The sequence below is a fragment of the Amblyraja radiata genome, chromosome 31, assembly GCF_010909765.2.
Source record: "Amblyraja radiata isolate CabotCenter1 chromosome 31, sAmbRad1.1.pri, whole genome shotgun sequence".
Classification (NCBI taxonomy): Eukaryota; Metazoa; Chordata; class Chondrichthyes; order Rajiformes; family Rajidae; genus Amblyraja; species Amblyraja radiata.
The window spans coordinates 29714450-29734601 of record NC_045986.1 but is presented as its reverse complement, the minus strand read 5'-3'; the positions used below and the strand labels follow the sequence as shown (position 1 = coordinate 29734601).

The window sequence follows — 20152 nt, the reverse complement described above, 5'->3', positions numbered from 1 at the left end:
ATAGTCAATGAATGGAGACCATATTCTAACAAAAAGTTCTTGTTTGTCCAGTAAGACAAATCTGATTCTTTCCAGGTGTAGGGTCTCCGACATTTCCATAATCCACATTTTAATTGTGGGGGTTATAGGGCCTTTTTCAAACTTTTAGTATTAATTTTTTTAATTATTTAAACGAGGTTAAGAAGGTAGACAAACGAGGATAACATCACTGCGGGGACCCTGTGTGCAAACCTTTAAGCCAAAGCACATCTCGTCCCAGTTCTTGGAAGAGGCACACTGTGATTGACTCAGTGCCCAAAGCACTGAAATTATGCCATTTCTCTGGTGTTACACAGAGGATCTGCTTGCGGCAAGACTGTGCTTGCAGCCCCGATGTGGAATATAGGCCGTGTCGCCAAACAGCAGGTGGGTACAACTGTTCTAATCCTGTCAACGTCTCTGCAAATTATTTTTACAGGGCAATTCATTTTGCAAACCTGAACATAACCAAAAATGTTCACAATTTTTTCACAATTGCAGGTTGGTCGCGAATATTTAATTGGGATATTTTTAAAATTCTGTTTTAGCACAGTTTTAGTTTTCATCTTAAAGGAATGTGAGTCATCAGGGAATATTTTTTGTTAATATTGAAATAGGAGACCATTCGGTCCTACAAGTCAATGCCAGCTCTCCGAGTAGTTCCATAAATCACATTCCCTCGTCAATTTCAACAACCAGAGGACATAAGATACTCCTTAAAGTTATCTCGGTTTTCGCTCATGTGCTCTCTCTTATCACAGAAATTTGCAACACAAACAGGCTCCCATTTTCCAGTATCAGGTCCATTTCCTGACAGGTTAAGGCTGTTCGAGAGCTCATTAGGGAACTATTTAGTTTGGTTTAGTTTTTGAGATACAGCGCGGAAACAGGCCCTTCAGCCCACCGAGTGGACTTTGCACGTTCTCCCTGTGACCGCGTGGGTTTTCTCCGGGTTCTCCGGTTTCTTCGCACATCCCAAAGATGGTACAGATTTGTAGGTTAATTGGCTTCTGTAAATTGTCCCTAATGTGTGGAGGATAGAACTAGTGTACGGGTGATTGTGTTCGGCGTGGACTTGGTGGGCTGAAGGGCCTATTCCCACACTTTATCTCTGAACTAAACATAGAAACATAGAAAATAGGTGCAGGAGTAGAGGCCATTCGGCCCTTCGAGCCTGCACCGCCATTCAATATGATCATGGCTGATCATCCAACTCAGTATCCTGTACCTGCCTTCTCTCCATACCCCCTGATCCCTTTAGCCACAAGGGCCACATCTAACTCCCTCTTAAATATAGCCAATGAACTGGCCTCAAATACCTTCCGAGGCAGAGAATTCCAGAGATTCACCACTCTAAACTATAAACTAAACTTAAAACTATCCAGAATGTACTGAACTCTCTGCTAATGCTCTTTCTGTTTGCCCTGATGACAACATCCATAATTTTATACACCTCTGCCACATCTTCTCTCTATCTCCTTTGTTTCAAAGAAAACTGCTCTAGCTGAAACAATCTGTCTTTGTTAATCTGTCTTTAAAACTTTCCAGCTCTGGCTACAGTTTTGTAAACTTCCTCTAGTCTACACTATCTCTAGCACCATCACATCAATCCTGTGGCATCAAGGCCAAAACTGCAGTCAGTCTCTGTGTTTTGTACAATCTTAGCATGACTTTGCAAATAAAACCAAGCAGCCCATATTCTTCATAACCAACTTATCTAACCTCACTACATTCAGCAATCAGGCATTATGCACTGCTAGATGTTCAATATTTCTCAGTATCCTGCCATTGATCATGTATAATCCCGTCTCTTATTTGCCCTCCTTCGTTCCACGTCTGTCTCTGAATAACATTTAATTTACCAGCTACAAGTTTACATAACAGCACGGTGGTGCAGCGGTAGAGTTGCTGCCTCACAGCGCCAGGGACCCAGGTTCAATCCTGACTATGGGTGCCGTCTGTACGGAGTTTGTACGTTCTCCCCGTGACGGCGTGGGTTTCTCCGAGTGCTCTGGTTTTCTTCCACACTACAAAGACGTGCAGGTTTGCAGGCTAAATGGCTTCTGTAAATTTGTCCCTTGTGTGTTAGAACTAGAACTAGTGCACAGATCATTCCTGGTTGGTGCAGACTTGATGGGCCGAAGGGCCTGTTTCCACGCTGAATCACTAAACTTAAATAACACATCAGTCTGTAGAAGGGTTTCGGCCCAAAACGTTGCCTATTTCCTTCGCTCCATAGATGCTGCCACACCCGCTGAGTTTCTCCAGCATTTTTGTCAACCTTAAATTACAGGCCCAATTGCACTCTTTTCCTCAAAATCAACCAGAATGCCAATTTTGAAATCCTCTGCTAATTTCTTAGTCAGGGAGCATCGAATCATAGATCTGTACAGCATGGAAACAGGCCTTTGGGTCAACTTGCCCATGCTGACTAAGTTGCCTAACTTTTAGTCCCACTTATCTGCCTCTGCCGATATACTTTCAAACATTTCTTATTTTCAGAACTGTCTAAGTCCCTTTTAAATGTTGTCATTGTACTCACCTCTATCACTTCCCTTAGACTTCAGTGATATAGCGTGGACACAGGCCCATCGGCCCGCCAAGTGCATGCTGACCAGCAAACCCCATAAACTAGTTCTATCCTACACACTAGGGACAATTTACAATTTGACAGAAGCCAATTAACCTACAAACCTGCACGTCCTTGGGATGTGGGAGGAAGCCTGAGCACCCAGAGAAAACCCACGAGGTCACGGGGAAAATGTCCGTACGGACAGCACTCATAGTCAGGGTTGAACCCTGGTCTCTGGCACTCTAAGGCAGCAACTCTACCGCTGCAGATTATCCACATATGCACCTTCCTCTCACTGAAAAAGTTCCCACTTAGGTCTATTTAAAATTTTACATCTATGCCCTCTAGTTTTATGTAGGGGGGGAACTGGTTTAAACCAAAGATAGACACAAAAAGCTGGAGTGACTCAGCGGGACAGGCAGCATCTCTGGAGAGAAGGAATGGGTCGAGACCTTTCTTCAGACTGCACCCATTCCTTCTCTCCGGAGATGCTGCATGTCCTGCTGAGTTACTCCAGTTTTTTGTGTCTAAAAGACTGTTCACCTTATCTAAAATATAGAAGTAGAGGTACACATGATCTTATATACCTCGACAGTATAAGATCACTACTCAGCCTTCGATGCTCTGGGGGGAAAATCACTGATCTATCCAATATCTCATTATATGTCAAACCCTTGTAATGCTTGTAATTCATTTTTACACCTTTTCCATTTTTATGGCATCCTTCCTTGTAGCAAGGCGAGCAAAACATTGTGCAATATGTCTAACCTGTGCATTAATGTCTAACCTGCACCTGCAGCCCAATATGTTAAAGGCTCAGCCATGTATCCTATGGTTCAACTCTGCAGACAATACTCATGCTGATTGGCGGAGCGCGAGGTCGCTGCCGATTGGCCAGGGCGTGGAGGGGGCGGGGCGCTGTGGAAGGGTGGGAGCTGATTGGCGGGGGCGGGGAGGATCGCTGCTGATTGGGTGGAGGGCGCGGTGAGAGACGGTGCTGATTGGTGGAGCGCGGGATCGCTGCTGATTGGGTGGAGGGCGCGGTGAGAGACGGCGCTGATTGGCGGACCGCGGTGTTGCTACTGATTGGTGGAGCGTGGGGTCGCTACTGATTGGGTGGAGGGCGCGGTGAGAGGCGGCGCTGATTGGCGAGGCTCGGGGCTGCTGCTGATTGGTGGAGCCCCGGGCCGCTGCTGATTGGTGGAGCCCCGGGCCGCTGCTGATTGGGTGGAGGGCGCGGTGAAGAGACGGCGCTGATTGGCGGAGCGCGGGGTCGCTGCTGATTGGTGGAGCCCCGGGCCGCTGCTGATTGGGTGGGGGGCGGGCGGGAGCGGCTGCAGTCCGGCGCGGGCGAGCGAGGCGCGCGGTCGGACCGAGAGGGAGCGGAGCCGCCGTCAACATGGCCACCGACGAACTGGCTTCCAAGCTGCAGCGACGCCTGGACATCGGCGACGGGCCGGCCGGGCACGAAGACGGCGAGGGTGAGGCGGGGTCTGCGCCGGAGCCCGAACTGGAGGAGAAGCCCCCCACTGCCGCCGCGGACACGGAGCTGTCGGCAAAGCTGTCCCGGCGCGGGGAGCTGAACGACGGCTCGGCCGAACCGCAGCAGCGGAGCCTCCGCGTCTTCAACCCTAACACCGAGTTCAAGGAGTTCTCCCGCAAACAGATCCGAGACATGGAGACCATGTTCCATCGGTGAGTGAGTGAGAGGGCGGGCGGGCGGACGAGGGTCTTCCTCATCTTCCCCTCACTCATCCTTCATCCCCCCCCACCCCCACTCTCTCTCTCTCCCCCCCACCCCCACTCTTTCCCCCCCACCCCCACTCTCTCTCCCCCCCCACCCCCACTCTCTCCCCCCCCCCACCCCCACTCTTTCCCCCCCACCCCCACTCTCCCCCCCCACCCCCACTCTCCCCCCCCACCTCCACTCTCCACCCCCACCCCCACTCTTCCCCCCCCCACTCTCCCCCCCCCACCCCCACTCTGTCCCCCCCACCCACCTCTTCCCCCCCACCCCCACTCTCTCCCCCCCCCCACCCCCACCCCCCTCTCCCCCCCCCACCCCCACTCTCCCCCCCCCCACCCCTACTCAACCACCTCCCCACTCTCACTCACCCCCTCACTCTCTCCCCCCCCCCACACTCTCTTCACCCCCACACTCTCTCCCCCGCACCCTCTCCCCCCCGCACCCCCACCCCCCCACTCTCTCCCCCCCACCCCTACTCTTCCCCCCCCACCCACACTATCTCCCCTCTCCACCCCCACCCTCTCCCCCCCGCACCCCCTAACGCCTCCTCAACCCTTGCCCCCCACTCTCGGTCCGAGTGCCCCTGGATGCCGGCTGACTGGAGCTCCGTGTGTTCGTTCACCTGTCAGCGCCGGGTAACGTTGGCGTTCTGCTGGGGCCGGTACTCTTCAGGATCGCTGAATCTCACCACATTCATTCCTGCCATAAACTACGTTAGGACTGAAAGTCTATTTGAGTTCCACCGCGCGTTAGTAAATTACATTAAGTACCCAAAATCTCCAGATCAGTTCAATGAGTCGATCCACCAGGTTTTGGGATCGTGTGCGATAACAAGCTGCCGTTATTTCGGGTGATTTAGCCGGGATCTGCTACTCAACAGGTCCTCCTAGTTTAATTACTTCAAAGAACAATTCCTTTTGACAGATGCCTTGTGCTAGAGAAAATACCTCGTGTGTAATAGTTCGGCTCTTTACTACTGTGGATTTTGACAGTGCTGTTCATAATAAAATGTAAATAATAGTTGGATATTTAAAAGTAATTTCCAGCCCTGGAAAATATGAGCATGGTCCCAAAACTATGGACCAGAATTTAGCCAAATTATAAGTTGACACAATCAGCGATTTTCTACAACAAATGTCTTCACTATGTCAAAGGTAGACACAAAATGCTGGAGTAACTCAACCGGACAGGGAGTATCTCTGGAGAGAAGAAATGGGTGACGTTTCGGGTCGAGCCCTTCTTCAGACTTGAGACTGAAACATGTTCCTTCTACACTAGACCCACCTGCCTGCATTTGGCCAATATTCCTCTAAACCTTTCCCATCTATGTATTTGTCATAAAGCTTTTGAAACATTGTGATAGTGCCTTAACTACCTGCTTAAGCAGCTCATTCCATATATCCACCATCCTTTGTGGTTGCCTGAAAGGTTCCTATCAAATTTCCCCCCATCCTCGCTGTAAACCTATGCTTTAAGAGTCATATGTCCCAGACAGGACAATCAAATTCTTACTTGCTGCAACACAGCAGAATATGTAAACATAGTACATAAATGCATTGATGAGGGTGTGGGTGACCTGATGTCTCTGGATTTAATGTACACAGAAGGATTGTCAGGGCACAGTTCATGGCTTACAATTAAACTCAGAAAGAAGCTGCCGATCAACTGTGGCAAATTATTTGAAGTGGTGATTGTGATGTGTAAATAGTTCTGTGGCTCTAGAAGCTCCAAGCTAGCCTGTGGTTGTAAAAAACTAATTATTAAACAGCGTGAGTGAAAGCAATCGTTGGTGTACATGTGGCGGCCTGTGTACATGTTGGTATACATGTGGCAGCCTGCCCACCAACAGTTTATCTGATGAAGCTTCAAATGCTTGCAAAAGACTATTATTTTTGTTATTTGCACTATATTTTTTATTTATTGAACATTTTCTTTTTTTCCCTGTTATATACAATGTTTACATATTCACATATTCTGTTGTGCTGTAGCAAGTAAGAATTTCATTGTCCTGTCTGTATGACAAAACACTCTTGACTCCAAGAAAGACTGGGCAGGTCAGACAGTGTCGGTAGGGAGAGGGATTGTGACTGTCTCAGGTTGATGCCCTCCCAGTAATTGTAAAAATTTGACTATCTCTGAATCATGCAGTGCAGAAACAGGCCTTTCGGCCCAGTCTGAGTGTGGACCATCATAGAAACATAGAAATTAGGTGCAGGAGTAGGCCATTCGGCCCTTCGAGCCTGCACCGCCATTCAATATGATCATGGCTGATCATCCAACTCAGTATCCCGTACCTGCCTTCTCTCCATACCCTCTGATCCCCTTAGCCACAAGGGCCACATCTAACTCCCTCTTAAATATAGCCAATGAACTGGCCTCGACTACCCTCTGTGGCAGGGAGTTCCAGAGATTCACCACTCTCTGTGTGAAAAAAGTTCTTCTCATCTCGGTTTTAAAGGATTTCCCCCTTATCCTTAAGCTGTGACCCCTTGTCCTGGACTTCCCCAACATCGGGAGCAATCTTCCTGCATCTAGCCTGTCCAACCCCTTAAGAATTTTGTAAGTTTCTATAAAATCCCCTCTCAATCTCCTAAATTCTAGAGAGTATAAACCAAGTCTATCCAGTCTTTCTTCATAAGACAGTCCTGACATCCCAGGAATCAGTCTGGTGAACCTTCTCTGCACTCCCTCTATGGCAATAATGTCCTTCCTCAGATTTGGAGACCAAAACTGTACGCAATACTCCAGGTGTGGTCTCACCAAGACCCTGTACAACTGCAGTAGAACCTCCCTGCTCCTATACTCAAATCCTTTTGCTATGAAAGCTAACATACCATTCACTTTCTTCACTGCCTGCTGCACCTGCATGCCCACTTTCAATGACTGGTGTACCATGACACCCAGGTCTCGCTGCATTTCCCCTTTTCCTAGTCGGCCACCATTTAGATAATAGTCTGCTTTCATGTTTTTGCCACCAAAATGGATAACCTCACATTTATCCACATTATACTGCATCTGCCAAACATTTGCCCACTCACCCAGCCTATCCAAGTCACCTTGCAGTCTCCTAGCATCCTCCTCACAGCTAACACTGCCCCCCAGCTTAGTGTCATCCGCAAACTTGGAGATATTGCCTTCAATTCCCTCATCCAGATCATTAATATATATTGTAAATAGCTGGGGTCCCAGCACTGAGCCTTGCGGTACCCCACTAGTCACTGCCTGCCATTGTGAAAAGGACCCGTTTACTCCTACTCTTTGCTTCCTGTTTGCCAGCCAGTTCTCTATCCACATCAATACTGAACCCCCAATGCCGTGTGCTTTAAGTTTGTAAACTAATCTCTTATGTGGGACCTTGTCGAAAGCCTTCTGGAAGTCCAGATACACCACATCCACTGGTTCTCCCCTATCCACGCTACTAGTTACATCCTCGAAAAATTCTATAAGATTCGTCAGACATGATTTACCTTTTGTAAATCCATGCTGACTTTGTCCAATGATTTCACCACTTTCCAAATGTGCTGCTATCCCATCTTTAATAACTGACTCTAGTTACATTCTTCCGCGGTAAACTTCTCTACATGTTTTTCCGTTAGCCCTTGGTTAAGGAGGAGCACCATCACTTTGGATCAGTTTACCTCAGTGGGATTCTGCACAGTCAGAAGTATTTGAATTCCCTAATTCAGTTCTCTAAGTAGAGATTTACATCTTAACACCCGACCATTAGCTCAGTGAATGTGTGCCTCTGTTTAGCTCCACATATGCCACTCTCATCTCGTTCTCTTGGTCTCCTTCCGTTTGATTCTCTCTCGTATTTATTTAATTTCCTCTTGGTGTTCTTACTCTTTGCACCATGTGTAAACTACTCTACTAATCGTGAGTTCCACATTCTGCAAACACATTGCTGAAGTTCCTCCTCAACTTCCTGTTGAAGTTTTTGGTGACCGTTCCTTGTTCTGACCACACCCGTGATTGAAGTCACGTCCACATTCACTCTCACAGACTGGTTCATGGTTCCAACTATCTCTATTTGAGCACCTCTGAATCTTCTGTTTTCTATAAGCACCTAACAATTTCAAAGACTGGGAAAGCCTGACAGAGTGAGCAGACTTCTCTTTAAGACTTTATTTTAGAGATACAGCATGGAAATTGGCCATTCGGCCCACCAATTTCCACCAACCAGTGATAACCCTGTACAGTAGTACTATCCTACACACTAGGGGGAATGTACAATTTTACCAAAGCCAATTAACATACAAACCTGTACATCTTTGGAGTGTAGGAGGAGACCAGAGCTACCGGAGAAAACTCGCACAAACGTACAAACTCCGTACAGGCGGCCCCCGTGGTCAGGATCGAACCAGAGGCTCTGGCACTGCGAGGCAGCAACTCTACTGCTGTGCTGCCGGTTCTCGACCATCCAAAGCTCGGGATAAGACATTACCTGAACCAGAGTTGTTCTGAGCAGCTCAACGTTTGTGCCTGAAGACTGGCACGATTGGGAATGTTTAACATCTCTAGCTTAGCTCCTACACTAACACAGTGATTGGCTCCATCTGCACGGTGATTTGCAGCTACTGCAAACAGAAACCCCCTACACCATGTAAAATCACTGCAACAGCAAAACTTTAGACAATTTTAATCTGCCTGCCACTGGTCGCTTTTGGCCAAGGTGACTGGACTTGGATTGGGCAACACACGCGTGATGCAGAATCTCGAGCCTGGTACTGCGTGTCTCATTAGTGACTGTTCTGTGCAGACTTCAAGCTCAAATCGCTTGTAATTTGTCTATTTTTAAGGGTTTGCAGGGAATCAACTTTCCACGGACAGTGCACTGCTTTAAATTCTTGTTGTGCGCCAGTTTCTTTGACAGCAGAGTGTTGCTGTGTCCCCTGGTGATTCTGCAGTTCCCCACTCTCTAACACCATAGAATGAAATATTCTACTGCAGAAGATATCGCACCTTCAGTATACACTGTGCAGCACTGGGTGGAGTATTAATACTGCCCCTCCCCACATCATAAGAGAGGGTTCAAGTTGAGATGCATTCTGACAAATGATGTTCTTTAGTAGAGAACAGCAAACAGGTATTTTAAAAATATTCGTGAATGTTTGATTGAATGATGTTGATGTATCTCGGAGAGATAAAGAACTGCAGATGATGGAATCTCAAGTAAAACACAAAGTGCTGGAGGAACGCAACAGGATGGGCAGCATCCACAGAGGGAGTGGACAGGTGTTGTTTTGGGTCGGGGCCCTTCTTTAGACCCTGAAAATGGATCCTGACTCGAAGCATCGCCTGTCCATTCCCTCCATGACTGCTGCCTGTCCCGCTGAGTTTATGTGACACTTTGTGTTGTGCGGGCCAGTGTTGGGTGGATGGATTTTCGTGACATTTCAAGAGTTGTTTTATCATTGTTACATGAATTTAAGTATCGTTGTTAATTCTGGGCATTTTGTGGGATTTGAACTCAGTTTTACCAGTCTCTGTATCATTTATCAATTCAGTATCTATTGGACTTTAAGACTTGTTAAGAGAGATGATATAATTAGTTGTGGTTTACTGTGGACTACTGCATATGTTGTAAAGAAGTTAGAGATGTACATTTGCAGACACATTACAAAAAGATGCAATCTTTTACACTTTCAGAGGGAGTCGGAAGAGCATTTAAAACCACAACTCTCTAAATGATCAAAGTTGTAGAGTTTAAAATCTGATTGAACAAATGAGACTTTTGACAAATGTAAGGATGGGAACAAAGTTGAAGGGAGGAAGTACAGAGATCCTTAGAAAAAGGGAATCAGGTCAAAGAGTAGATTGGTGATTTACATAAAAAGGAACTGAAATGCCTTTGGTAAGCAATTAAATTATGCAATGCAAATTGAAGGAAGGGTGTGGCTGGTTGGGGTAAAAAAGCCAATTATCACAAGTAGACATTCGGATGAAATGTAATAAAGAATGCAGTACAATGCACTGGTGATGAAGCATCTTTTTGAAGAGAACATCTTCTCATTATATATTTGGAAACATTTGCAACTCTTACAGGCTGATACAGTGCTGCAGCGGTAGAGGTGCTGCCTCACAACACCAGTGCTCCAGGTTGGATCCTAACCTCAGGTGCTGTCTGTGTGGAGTTTGCACATTCTCCCTGTGACCGCGTAAGTTTCATTGTGCTTCGGTTTCTTCCCACATCCCAAAGATGTGCCAGTTTGTAGGTAAATTGGCCTCTAAACTGTCCCCACGGTGTAGATAGTGGACAGGTAGTGGGATAGAATGGAACTAGTGTGAATGGGTGATTGATGGGAGGGCTGAAGGGCCTGTTAACGCGCTGTAGCTTTCAATCAGTCTTCAAAGTAGAAAAGTCAATGGGTCCCAATGGATCACAAGGAAGATAAGGAAATTGTAGCTGTGTTTTTCCAGTCTTCCGTTGTTAGCAGTGTGAGGCTGGGGCAGCGCACATTCAGTAGGTTGGTTTACAAGGAAGGTGTACATCTCCAGCACCACAGCCCTATCACCTGATGTTGATGCTGATGGGAAACTGGGACAACTATCCAGGGCAGGATTCATGGGAATTAGTAAAAATCTGGGTTACAGACACTAAACCGTGTTTGACAGACTTGAAATCATTGAAATAGTAGAGATGGTGATGAGAGGTGTACGGCTCGTACTATATACTGATATAGCGGGTGAGGCCGCATCCATGGAGTGAAGGAATAGGTGACATTTTGGGTCGAGACCCATGGATGCTGCCTCACCCGCTGAGTTTCTGCAGCATTTCTGTCTACCTTCGATTTTTCCAGCATCTGCAGTTCCTTCTTAAACATGTTGAAAAGATAAATATCTGTTTTCAGATTAAATTCCTGAATGAATCAGTTAGTAACAACCTTAATACTTATTGAAGTCTTCAACACCAATGACGTAGGAACACCGAGTCGCAGATCTACTCATTCACATTTTTATTTGTGTAGATTTAAGTTTGGAAGGCTGAGAGCAAAACGAAGTGTGTAGGCTGCTTTCCTGCACCCGGGCACTTATGTAACAACTTCATTACAATCAACGTCATAAACCAAACAACTTTCCCCTTTAATCAGTGAATGAGGCACTCAGTGGAGGACTTTGACCAAGCACAGTTCTCCTAAACCTGCCTCGGTAAACAAAAGGGCTGCACTGGTTCCTGGCCACGGGTCTCACCTGCTGAGTTACTCCAGCTCCTTGTTTATTCGTTTGTAAACCAGCATCTGCAGTTCCTTGTTTCTACACTTGCCTGCATTTGGCTCCTATCCCTCTAAACCCATGGCAGACAAAAGGCACGAGCTCGGCTTCAGGCACCGAACTGAGCCCAGATTCACCAGGGCAATGAGCAGTTTTTGCTGGCAAAGTGTGGCCATCTCAAGTCTCGTCCTCTTTCGGCTAACATGGGGCGAGGGCAGGAGAATGGGGTTGCGAGAGAAAGATAGATCAACCATGCTTGAATGGTGGAGTAGACTTGATGGGCCGAATGGCCTGACTCTGCTCCTAGAACTCATGAACATTCTGTACCTTAGTGCAGATTCCTTTAAGCCCCTGCAACATGGTGTGAGATTTAGAATTTCTGGCATGTGAGAATTCTCTGCTCAATAAACCTTGGCATGTCTAAACAGGACGTAGAAATATTTTGTCAGCCTTCAGCTAGAAGTGAATTAACAATTCCCTTCAGATTTTCTTGAAAACACTACACCACCATTCTTCGGAGTATGGTTCTCCCCTCTCCCATCAGGCAAGAGGTACAGAAGTATGAAAACGCACACCACCTGATTAAGGGACAGTTTATTCCCAGCTGTTATCAGGCAATTGAACCATCCTATCACCAACAAGAGAGAGGATTTTTGAAGCTTTGAGTGAACAGCTCATGGCCTGGAAGACTGATCCCTTGCCCACACAAGGTGGAGAGGGGGCAGTTGTGACCCACTCCTATTGGACCTGGGTCAAGGTTCCCAGGAATGGTGGCTGTTGCCATGGAGACACTGGGCGCAGGGCCCACTGGGAGAGGCAGGGAAGAGTTAATATTCTAGTGGAATGGAGCAACTCAGTGGGCCATGCAGGATCCGTGCAGGGTGATTGACAGGTGCCATTTTGGGTCAGGAACCTTCTTCAGTCTGAGTTAATTATATTTAATTTTGATGTTGGAAAAGTTGGAGGAAGTTGACACAAAAAGAAAAGGGGAACTTGGCGTAACTCACGTGTTCAACTGTTCCTCTGCCGTGCAACGTAGATCGATCTGGCAATGTTATGGTTAGTTTGTGTGGTGGCTGAGGGGAGACCTGATGGGAGTATGTACAATTATGAGGCTTAGATAGGGTAGACTCTGACTGATCTTTTCCCCACTGAGGGATGAGACGAGAGGGACCTCTTCATAGACAGAGGTCCCGCTCACCCCGCCTTCCCGAGACGGGGGGTCTGGGTCTTGCAGCTTCTCTTTTTGCTCCCCTGGTTTCTGTAAAAGTCTAAACTGCCAGAATGTGCTCTGAATGCCTCTCCCTTTCTCTTCCTCACCAAACTCCATACCCTATGGCGGCCTGTTGCGAACACAGTTTGCTCAGAACTGCACCATGTACAATCACAATTCACAATCACAACTCTTTAAGAGCTGCGTCTTGTGCAATGGTTACTTATTTGGGGAATTAGCTGTGATGTGTAGAGAGTCACGGAGGAATGTGGAGTGAAGCGTGTGTCTGACGGAAGAGGTGTGGTCAGACTAGGTGGGGTGTGAGTCCCAGAGGAGCAATGGGGAAAGGTTCAACGTGCGAGAGTATGAGTATTGCTTTGTTCTTTACACCTCCAGGAATTATTGGTTATAAATCATAATGCCTGATACTATATCCAAGGGCTCGGTGTGTGCGCACATTTTTACCAGAAGATTCTCTGCAAAATGTGGTGCCAAATGTTTCAAAACAAAATTGGAGGGCTGTCGGTTTTGTGTGCTCAGGGTTTATGGAGGGAGTCTGTCTGGATTGCCTCTGGGGCTGGCAGTGTTCCATCTTCTTAATCTGTGAAACCTAGGAAATTTACTTATGCCTGCTGTTGTTGCAAGACCATTCCCTCCCTCTCCTCTGTTCACCAATTCCCCCACATGGTGCTTACTGCTCTTCGCCCTCTGGTCCCATGGCCCCACCCTCGTGAACCTGTGCTGACGCCCCCAGCCCCCCACCCTATGACGAACTGCCGACTGTGTGTGACCTGGTTTGTCTCTGACCACCACAGATACGATGCTGGGAAGGACGGTTTCATCGACCTGATGGAGTTGAAGCTGATGATGGAGAAGCTGGAGGCTCCTCAGACCCACCTGGGGCTGAAGAACATGATCAAGGAGGTCGATGAGGACTTTGACGGGAAGCTCAGCTTCCGAGAGGTACCGTGCTCTGCTGGCTGGGGTCTGGAGGGCTGACAAAGGCAAATTACTGGGTTACACCCAGGAGACTTGTGGTATCCCACAGACTAATCGGTTCAATGGTTCTTTTATTGTCAAGCGTACCAAGGTGCAGTGAAATACAGTTTTTGCATATAGACTAGAGATTATTGCCATATTATCCCCGATTAACTCGTGGCGAACTGGCTTTACTGAACCTGTCTGGGACTTGCCCCTCCTCGGCTCCTAGGTGAGGTCTGTGTCTTCCGATTCCGCAGATAAGGGAAAACAAATGCACATTCCAGCCCTGTGTCTGAGGAATGAGGCAAGAAGGGGCTGAACTACTAGCACATGAACCTAATGAGGACCGGAGCAGGTGGGTGGGGAAATAATGGTGGAAATAGCTTAGTGTCCGATGAAGACTGTGCTGCTATCCCCCTCTGCTGGTCGCTCCGAGTGCTGCATCCTAGTGATTCCAGACTTACTGAGTAATCCCATGAGTGGTTTGTTGGCATGTTCGCTCTGAAGACGGATCCCAACCCAAATCGTTGCCTATCCATGATCTCCAGAGATGCTGCCTGACCTGCTGAGTTACTCCAGCACTTTGTGTCCTTTTATTCTGAAATTTAACATGGTTATCATCATTTTTTTGAAAATTGATCAATTTTGAATTAAACACAATAAAATCATAAATTAATTTATCAAGTCAAGTCACTTTTATTTCTATAGCACATTTAAAATGTGATTCATGAATTTAAATACATAATGTGTGCGTGTGTGGGTATATATGTATATATAAATTTAATAACATTGATGTTAAGTTACTTTAACATCACTTAATAAGTTTGACATTGAACCACTGAATTGAGGGCAGCGACTCATCTGGTATTGGTTCAGGAGATGTTCTCATCATGGTCCTAGCTTGCAGATTTTGCTAAAGGAGTGAGTGAAGCTGATAGTGATGGCCAGTTAGCTGCTGCTTTCCCCTGTCTGCCTCTGAGATCTCCAGAAGTATATGTTAAACCATTGGCCCCTCTCTCCTGGTCTTACCACCACCTTGCTTTGTGTCCATTCCTATCGACCAGGAGACTTCTCCTTCACACCATTTCTCCTCTCTTGCCCTTCAGTTCCTGCTCATTTTCCGTAAGGCAGCCGCAGGAGAGTTGGCTGAGGACAGTGGGTTGCACGTTCTTGCCCAGTTGTCTGAAATCGATGTCTCAACGGAGGGAGTGAAAGGTGCCAAAACCTTCTTCGAAGCCAAGGTAAGTGTCACTTAAACCTTGAGTTACTGTTTTGATTATTGACTGTCATGTGTAAGTGTCGGGGCTTGTATTGAATCACACAATAACTACAGCCAGGTCATTGTTCTCACGCCGTTCTGCTGATGCTTGGCTTTTCATCCCATCAATATCCCCTTCTAATCCTTCCTGTTTCACCGACCTCTTTAAAATATCAATACTTAGTGTCTCAAAGGGTTTACATGACAACATGTTCCACATTTTAACCACTCTGTACAGTTAGCAGGCTTCTCCTGAATTCCCTATAGAGAGATACAGCGTGGAAAAAGGCCCTTCGGCCCACCGAGTCCGCGCAGATCAGCGATTACCCCGTACACTAGCACTATCCAACACACAAGGGACAATTTACAATCTTTATCGATGCCAATTAACCTACAAACCCGCACGCCTTTGGACGTGTGGCAGGAAACTAGAGCAGCAGGAGAAAACATGGCTTCTTTGTGCTGTTCTAGTCTGCATAAATCGCAGTGCCTGAAAGTCTGGAATAACGAAAGGCCATTGTGCTGATCGGATCCATTCTATCCAGGCTGTTTACATCTGTCCAGGCCTCAGTAGCACTTTTCTACCAGTCTAGCGCCTGAGTTAGCCTAGAATCTAACCTTTCTCACAGAACATGTTGCAATTTTTGTGGAGGCTGGAATAAAGAAATCTTCTTTAGATGTAAATTTGTAATCCCAGGCACTGAGGTTCATGAGGAGTTGTGTGTGAAGCAAACAGCCCGTTTCATTGCTATCTGTGTAAATTAAATTTAAGGGTAGCGCAGCTGGTAGAGCTGCTGCCTCACAGTGCCAGAGACCCGGATTTGATCCTGACCTCGGGTGCTGTCTGTTTGGAGTTTGCAAGTTCTCCCTGTCACCGCGTGGGTCTGCTTTCCCTTCTGCATCCAGGTTTGTAGATTAAATGTGTATGAAGGAACTGAGCTTTGTCCCCTTTGATCTCTAGTTTTCACACCTTACCCTCTCCCCTGACTCTCAGTTTCAAGAAGCGTCTCGACTCAAAACGTCACCCATTCCTTCAATGCCGAGATGCTGCTGCCTGTCCCGCTGAGTTACTCCAATGTTTTGTGCCTGTCTTCAGGTTTGTAGATTAATTGGCACACTGTAAATTGACACTAGTGCGTAGGGAGTGGATGAGAAAGTGGGATAACATAGAACTTGTGTGAACGGGTCTCCGATGGTCGCTGTGCCGAAAGGCCTGTTTCCTTGCTGTATCTTTGAACATTTAAATTCTGTAAATGTGCAGTTTATTTCTCTCCAATTATTTTGAGACTCGTCCGATTGTGCAAACAGTGGTCTTTGTTCATTATGAGTTGACGTCAGAGCTTTGAGCTCGATAACAATGTGTTACGTCTGCAGCTTCAGGCAATCAATGACTCCAACCGATTCGAGCAGGAAATCAAGGAGGAGCAGGAGGAAAAGAAGAAGCAGGCGGAGGAAAAGAAACAGAAGAGAGCTGCCTTCAAGGATCTGCAGTCGGCCTTCAAGTAGGGGCAGCCTTCTCTGCCTGAGCCCCTTGCAGGATGCAGGAGGTCTGACGATCTGGCTTCCAACCTTGGCAAAAGCCCAGGTGACAGACTGCCGTTTGTTTTCAAGAGTAGGTTGGGTAAGGGGAAGTGTGGGAGATGAGGATGGGATGTACCAGAGACACCACTGACCACAATGTCCAGTGTGGATGGACAGAGCTGCCTCTTTCACTTCCCAGCAGATCCTCAGCCTGTCATTCGACCACCAGCCACTTGTGAGGGCTTGGGGATGTGAGCAGGGCTGGAATGAGAAGCAATGATCGATGTTCTTCAAGCCAAGCCTAACCAAATGCATTGTCTCCAATGTTATTATTTGCTGATCTTGACCTGTTGCTTTATTCCTGGTATGTGATTCTGAAAGTGAAGTCCTGTTCTCCGTCTAATACGGGAACTGAGGCTGCGGGTAAAGCTCCCAGGGCCTTGGTGACATTTTGAAAGGGACTTTGGCCTTAACGGACTGTGTTAATTTGCCCAACAAAGCCTCTCTTCCTTGTGACAAATCTGAACCAAGACTGGCCCCCAGAGACCACCTGAAGCTGAAGCTTTGGGGGAGGGAGGTTCCTGCTGTCTCTCTCCCTGCCTCGTCAAAGAATTACCTCAGTCTGACTTCACCTCTTCTCAGTTTCCCCCATTAACACGTGGCTGCTCACTGCAGTCATGGATATGATTTTACGGATAAATTTGATTTGACCCCATGTGCAAAATAAATGGGTTGGTAAAACATCAATAATTTGTGGAAACTTAAGTCAGATCAAATAGCTTTAGTGCTTTAAATTATTCATACCAAAATCTGCTTTTACCTCTGGCATCTAATCATCAGAAATCAGTAGCATATTACCTGTTAAATGATCAATGTAACACAGCGGTGTTGGGAGCTTGTGTAATTTGTCATAATGTGGGTGCTTCATTATGAAGGTGCTGACCTGCACAAGATGCTTTCATTGCCACTTTGGATGGTCCAAGTCTACTAATCAGCGTCTGCTTCCTTCATACTCCCTGCTGTGGGAGAGAAGCTACCAATCAAACCCAGTGTCTGACTGTATTTACACCCTGCAGATACAAGTTCCTGGAGTGGGCATCAGTGAATATTAACTATGCATCTTCCATCTATAGTGTATGAATGTTTTGAGCAGCTGGGCAGGGATTACTAGCATGGCCTTGGGAGGCAGTGGAAGAAGTTGCCACTCTGCTCTGTGTTATGTCTAGTGGCTCTGAGGTTTGTGTTCCAATGGGGTGTGCCATACAGAAACACCATTAGTCAGCACTGTGTGTAATCTATATCAGGTCTTCCTCCAAGCTCTGGCAACAGGGACGCCATCTCAGCTCTTCCAAATCCTCATCCCAGCAGCATGGGAAACGTCTTTAGAAAATACCGACCTTTGTGGCTTCTCTTCCATCGTGACCTGCCTGTACAAAGTGTCTACCTGTTGTCTTTTGTATGTGATGCCTCTCCTGGAGTGGGAGCAGGAGGAGGGAACAGTGTTGGCTTCCCAACCCCCTTCCTTCATCCTGTGGGCAAGGGCTCTGTCACACATCGGGTGGGGCAGGTAGAACTGTTGTTTGTGGAATCAGAAAGGGACACAAGACCTGTTGACCCCAGAACCAGTTCCCGTACAGAACAACCCAGTTAGTGTTGAGTCACCAAGATGTTCCAATCTGTTTGTTTAAAAACCCTGCAAATGTTTTAAGAAAACCCAAGAGAAGTGCCTTTTAAGATTAAAATATATGTTTATTTTGTTGGATCAGAGGTCATAAAGAAAGTCAATTGTCTTAAAAATCAAGGCAAGAAATATTCAAATGATTGAGACTGAGGGAAAAATACTTAAATGTTCAACATCCTCGGCTACCTCCAGTGTGGAGGTTAGAAGTGGATCACTCTGTGAATGGAATATCCTTGAAACAACTCTTTGCCAACCTTGCCATAGACATGAGGAACTGTAGGTGGTGGCTTACAAAAAAAGACACAAAGTGCTGGAATAACTCAGCAGGTCGAGTCAGGGCCCTTCTTCAGACTGAAGAGTTATTCCAGCACTTTGTCTCTTTCTTTACACGCGTCTATTTGCTCTGGGTGCACCTTGTGAAATAGTTTTTGTGCTGTAAAGGGGTAGAGAGGTGGGGTTGAGGCGTCTAGTGAACAGGTTTAGGAAGCTGTCAGACACAGCAGGGAGACAAATGGTGACGTCTTACAGATGCTGGCAATCTGATGCAAAACTTCTGGATCTCTGTAATAGATTTGAGAGCTTCTGCAATAAAGTGATTGGTAATAGCCCTTTGCCAGAACAAGGTTGCCACCAAAAACCTTTTTGAGATAAAAGTGCTCCCTGGCCAACTGGTTCTACCTCTTTCTGGTCTGGCCAGGGAAGTCTGCTCATTCCCTGGTCCACAACTGGCTTGATGCTGTCTTGCTTACAGTACAACTGACTGAAAGCAGAATCTCAGCCCGTTCTTGCTCCTCAACAATGGTCAATAACCCTTGCTGCCCCCAGTGTGAGCTTGACATTGGTCCCTCCATGTGGTGGAAGAGGTGGTTGGTGTAATGACCTCTGGCTGATTAGGACTGTTGGTGCAACAGCATGAACTAATGCTTCTAACTCCCATCTCAATAGGGACTTAAACAATTAGCTTTGGTTTATTTACACCCAGCGGTCTTTTATTTCAACAGTCGACATTCCATTGCATGGGTAATCTTGGGCTGAATGTGTCTTGTTCTTGTCTGACTGTTGTGTTTAAAACTGTTGTGTCAAACACTTGTGCCAGATGTTTGTGCCAGTGATGTCTGTTCTACTTTCAAAAGCACTGAATTAGCTGTGTGTCCCCTTCAGGACATTATTCTGCTTTAGTTTCAAGCTGAAGACACAGGTGAGGGACTGTAGCTTTGCATCGAGAATATTTGTTTGGCTTTGTACAATTTGTTGTCCCTGGAACATGATGGGGAGTGGGATGTGTGTGTCTGTGTGTCGTGTCTGACTCTGCTGTATCTGTGTTCTTCAAGAACCCATTAATGTCATTGTGCCTGTGTTCTACCTTAGAACTGGTTCTCCCAGAGATAAACAGGAATTACGTCTGGAATGAGCAACATTATACCTGTTCTATGGGAGATGGGGATGCACTCAGTAAAAGGATAGAACTTGCTCACTAAATTATTCTGGCATCAATGAATTTGCATGTTTGGTACATTATGTATAATGAAAAATTACCTATTTTCTATAACTGTAATGTTGCTGTCTAAAAATCGAGGATATAAGTTGTGTGGAAAAAAACTATTTTTGATTTTCTTACAAATAAATTTAATTATCCATATGTTCTAATAAATGCATCTTAAATTTTTATGTATTTTACCATTTTATTTGCCACTGCTTTTGAGATACAGGTTGTGAAATAACAGTAATATGGTGCCATTTATGGCAGAGGGGGGAGTGTGTTGAAAATTAGTGTACATTGACATTCCTGTTATCTGTCACAACCTTCTGGAAGCTGTTCTCCAGTGAGGAGCTGAGGGAAGGAGGTGGGAGAGAAAAATAACACGATTGCCACTTTACCTTCCATTGTCAACTCAAGGGGAATACAGGGAGGTTGTTGGGGCAGCTGGGACAGCCTCATCCACAATGTG

The 20152-nt window shown here is 46.4% G+C and overlaps 1 protein-coding gene across 1 annotated transcript; it reads left to right on the top strand.

The window, feature by feature from the left end:
• The first annotated feature begins 3929 nt into the window (after positions 1–3929).
• On the top strand, positions 3930–19869 carry efhd2 (EF-hand domain family member D2). The gene is made up of 4 exons (XM_033048416.1): positions 3930–4285; positions 13578–13725; positions 14850–14984; positions 16376–19869. The coding sequence occupies exons 1-4, from the start codon at positions 3990–3992 to the stop codon at positions 16505–16507; spliced, it is 711 nt and encodes a 236-aa protein (XP_032904307.1). The 5' UTR covers positions 3930–3989; the 3' UTR covers positions 16508–19869.
• Positions 19870–20152: the final 283 nt, after the last annotated feature.

What these genes read in the sequence shown, in the direction of transcription:
- efhd2 (XM_033048416.1), top strand. Translation starts at nt 3,990, where the DNA reads ATGGCCACCGACGAACTGGCTTCCAAGCTGCAGCGACGCCTGGACATC. An exon ending in ATGGAGACCATGTTCCATCG is followed by an intron (nt 4,286 to 13,577) that starts GTGAGTGAGTGA and finishes TGACCACCACAG; the next exon opens with ATACGATGCTGGGAAGGACG. An exon ending in GGAAGCTCAGCTTCCGAGAG is followed by an intron (nt 13,726 to 14,849) that starts GTACCGTGCTCT and finishes CTTGCCCTTCAG; the next exon opens with TTCCTGCTCATTTTCCGTAA.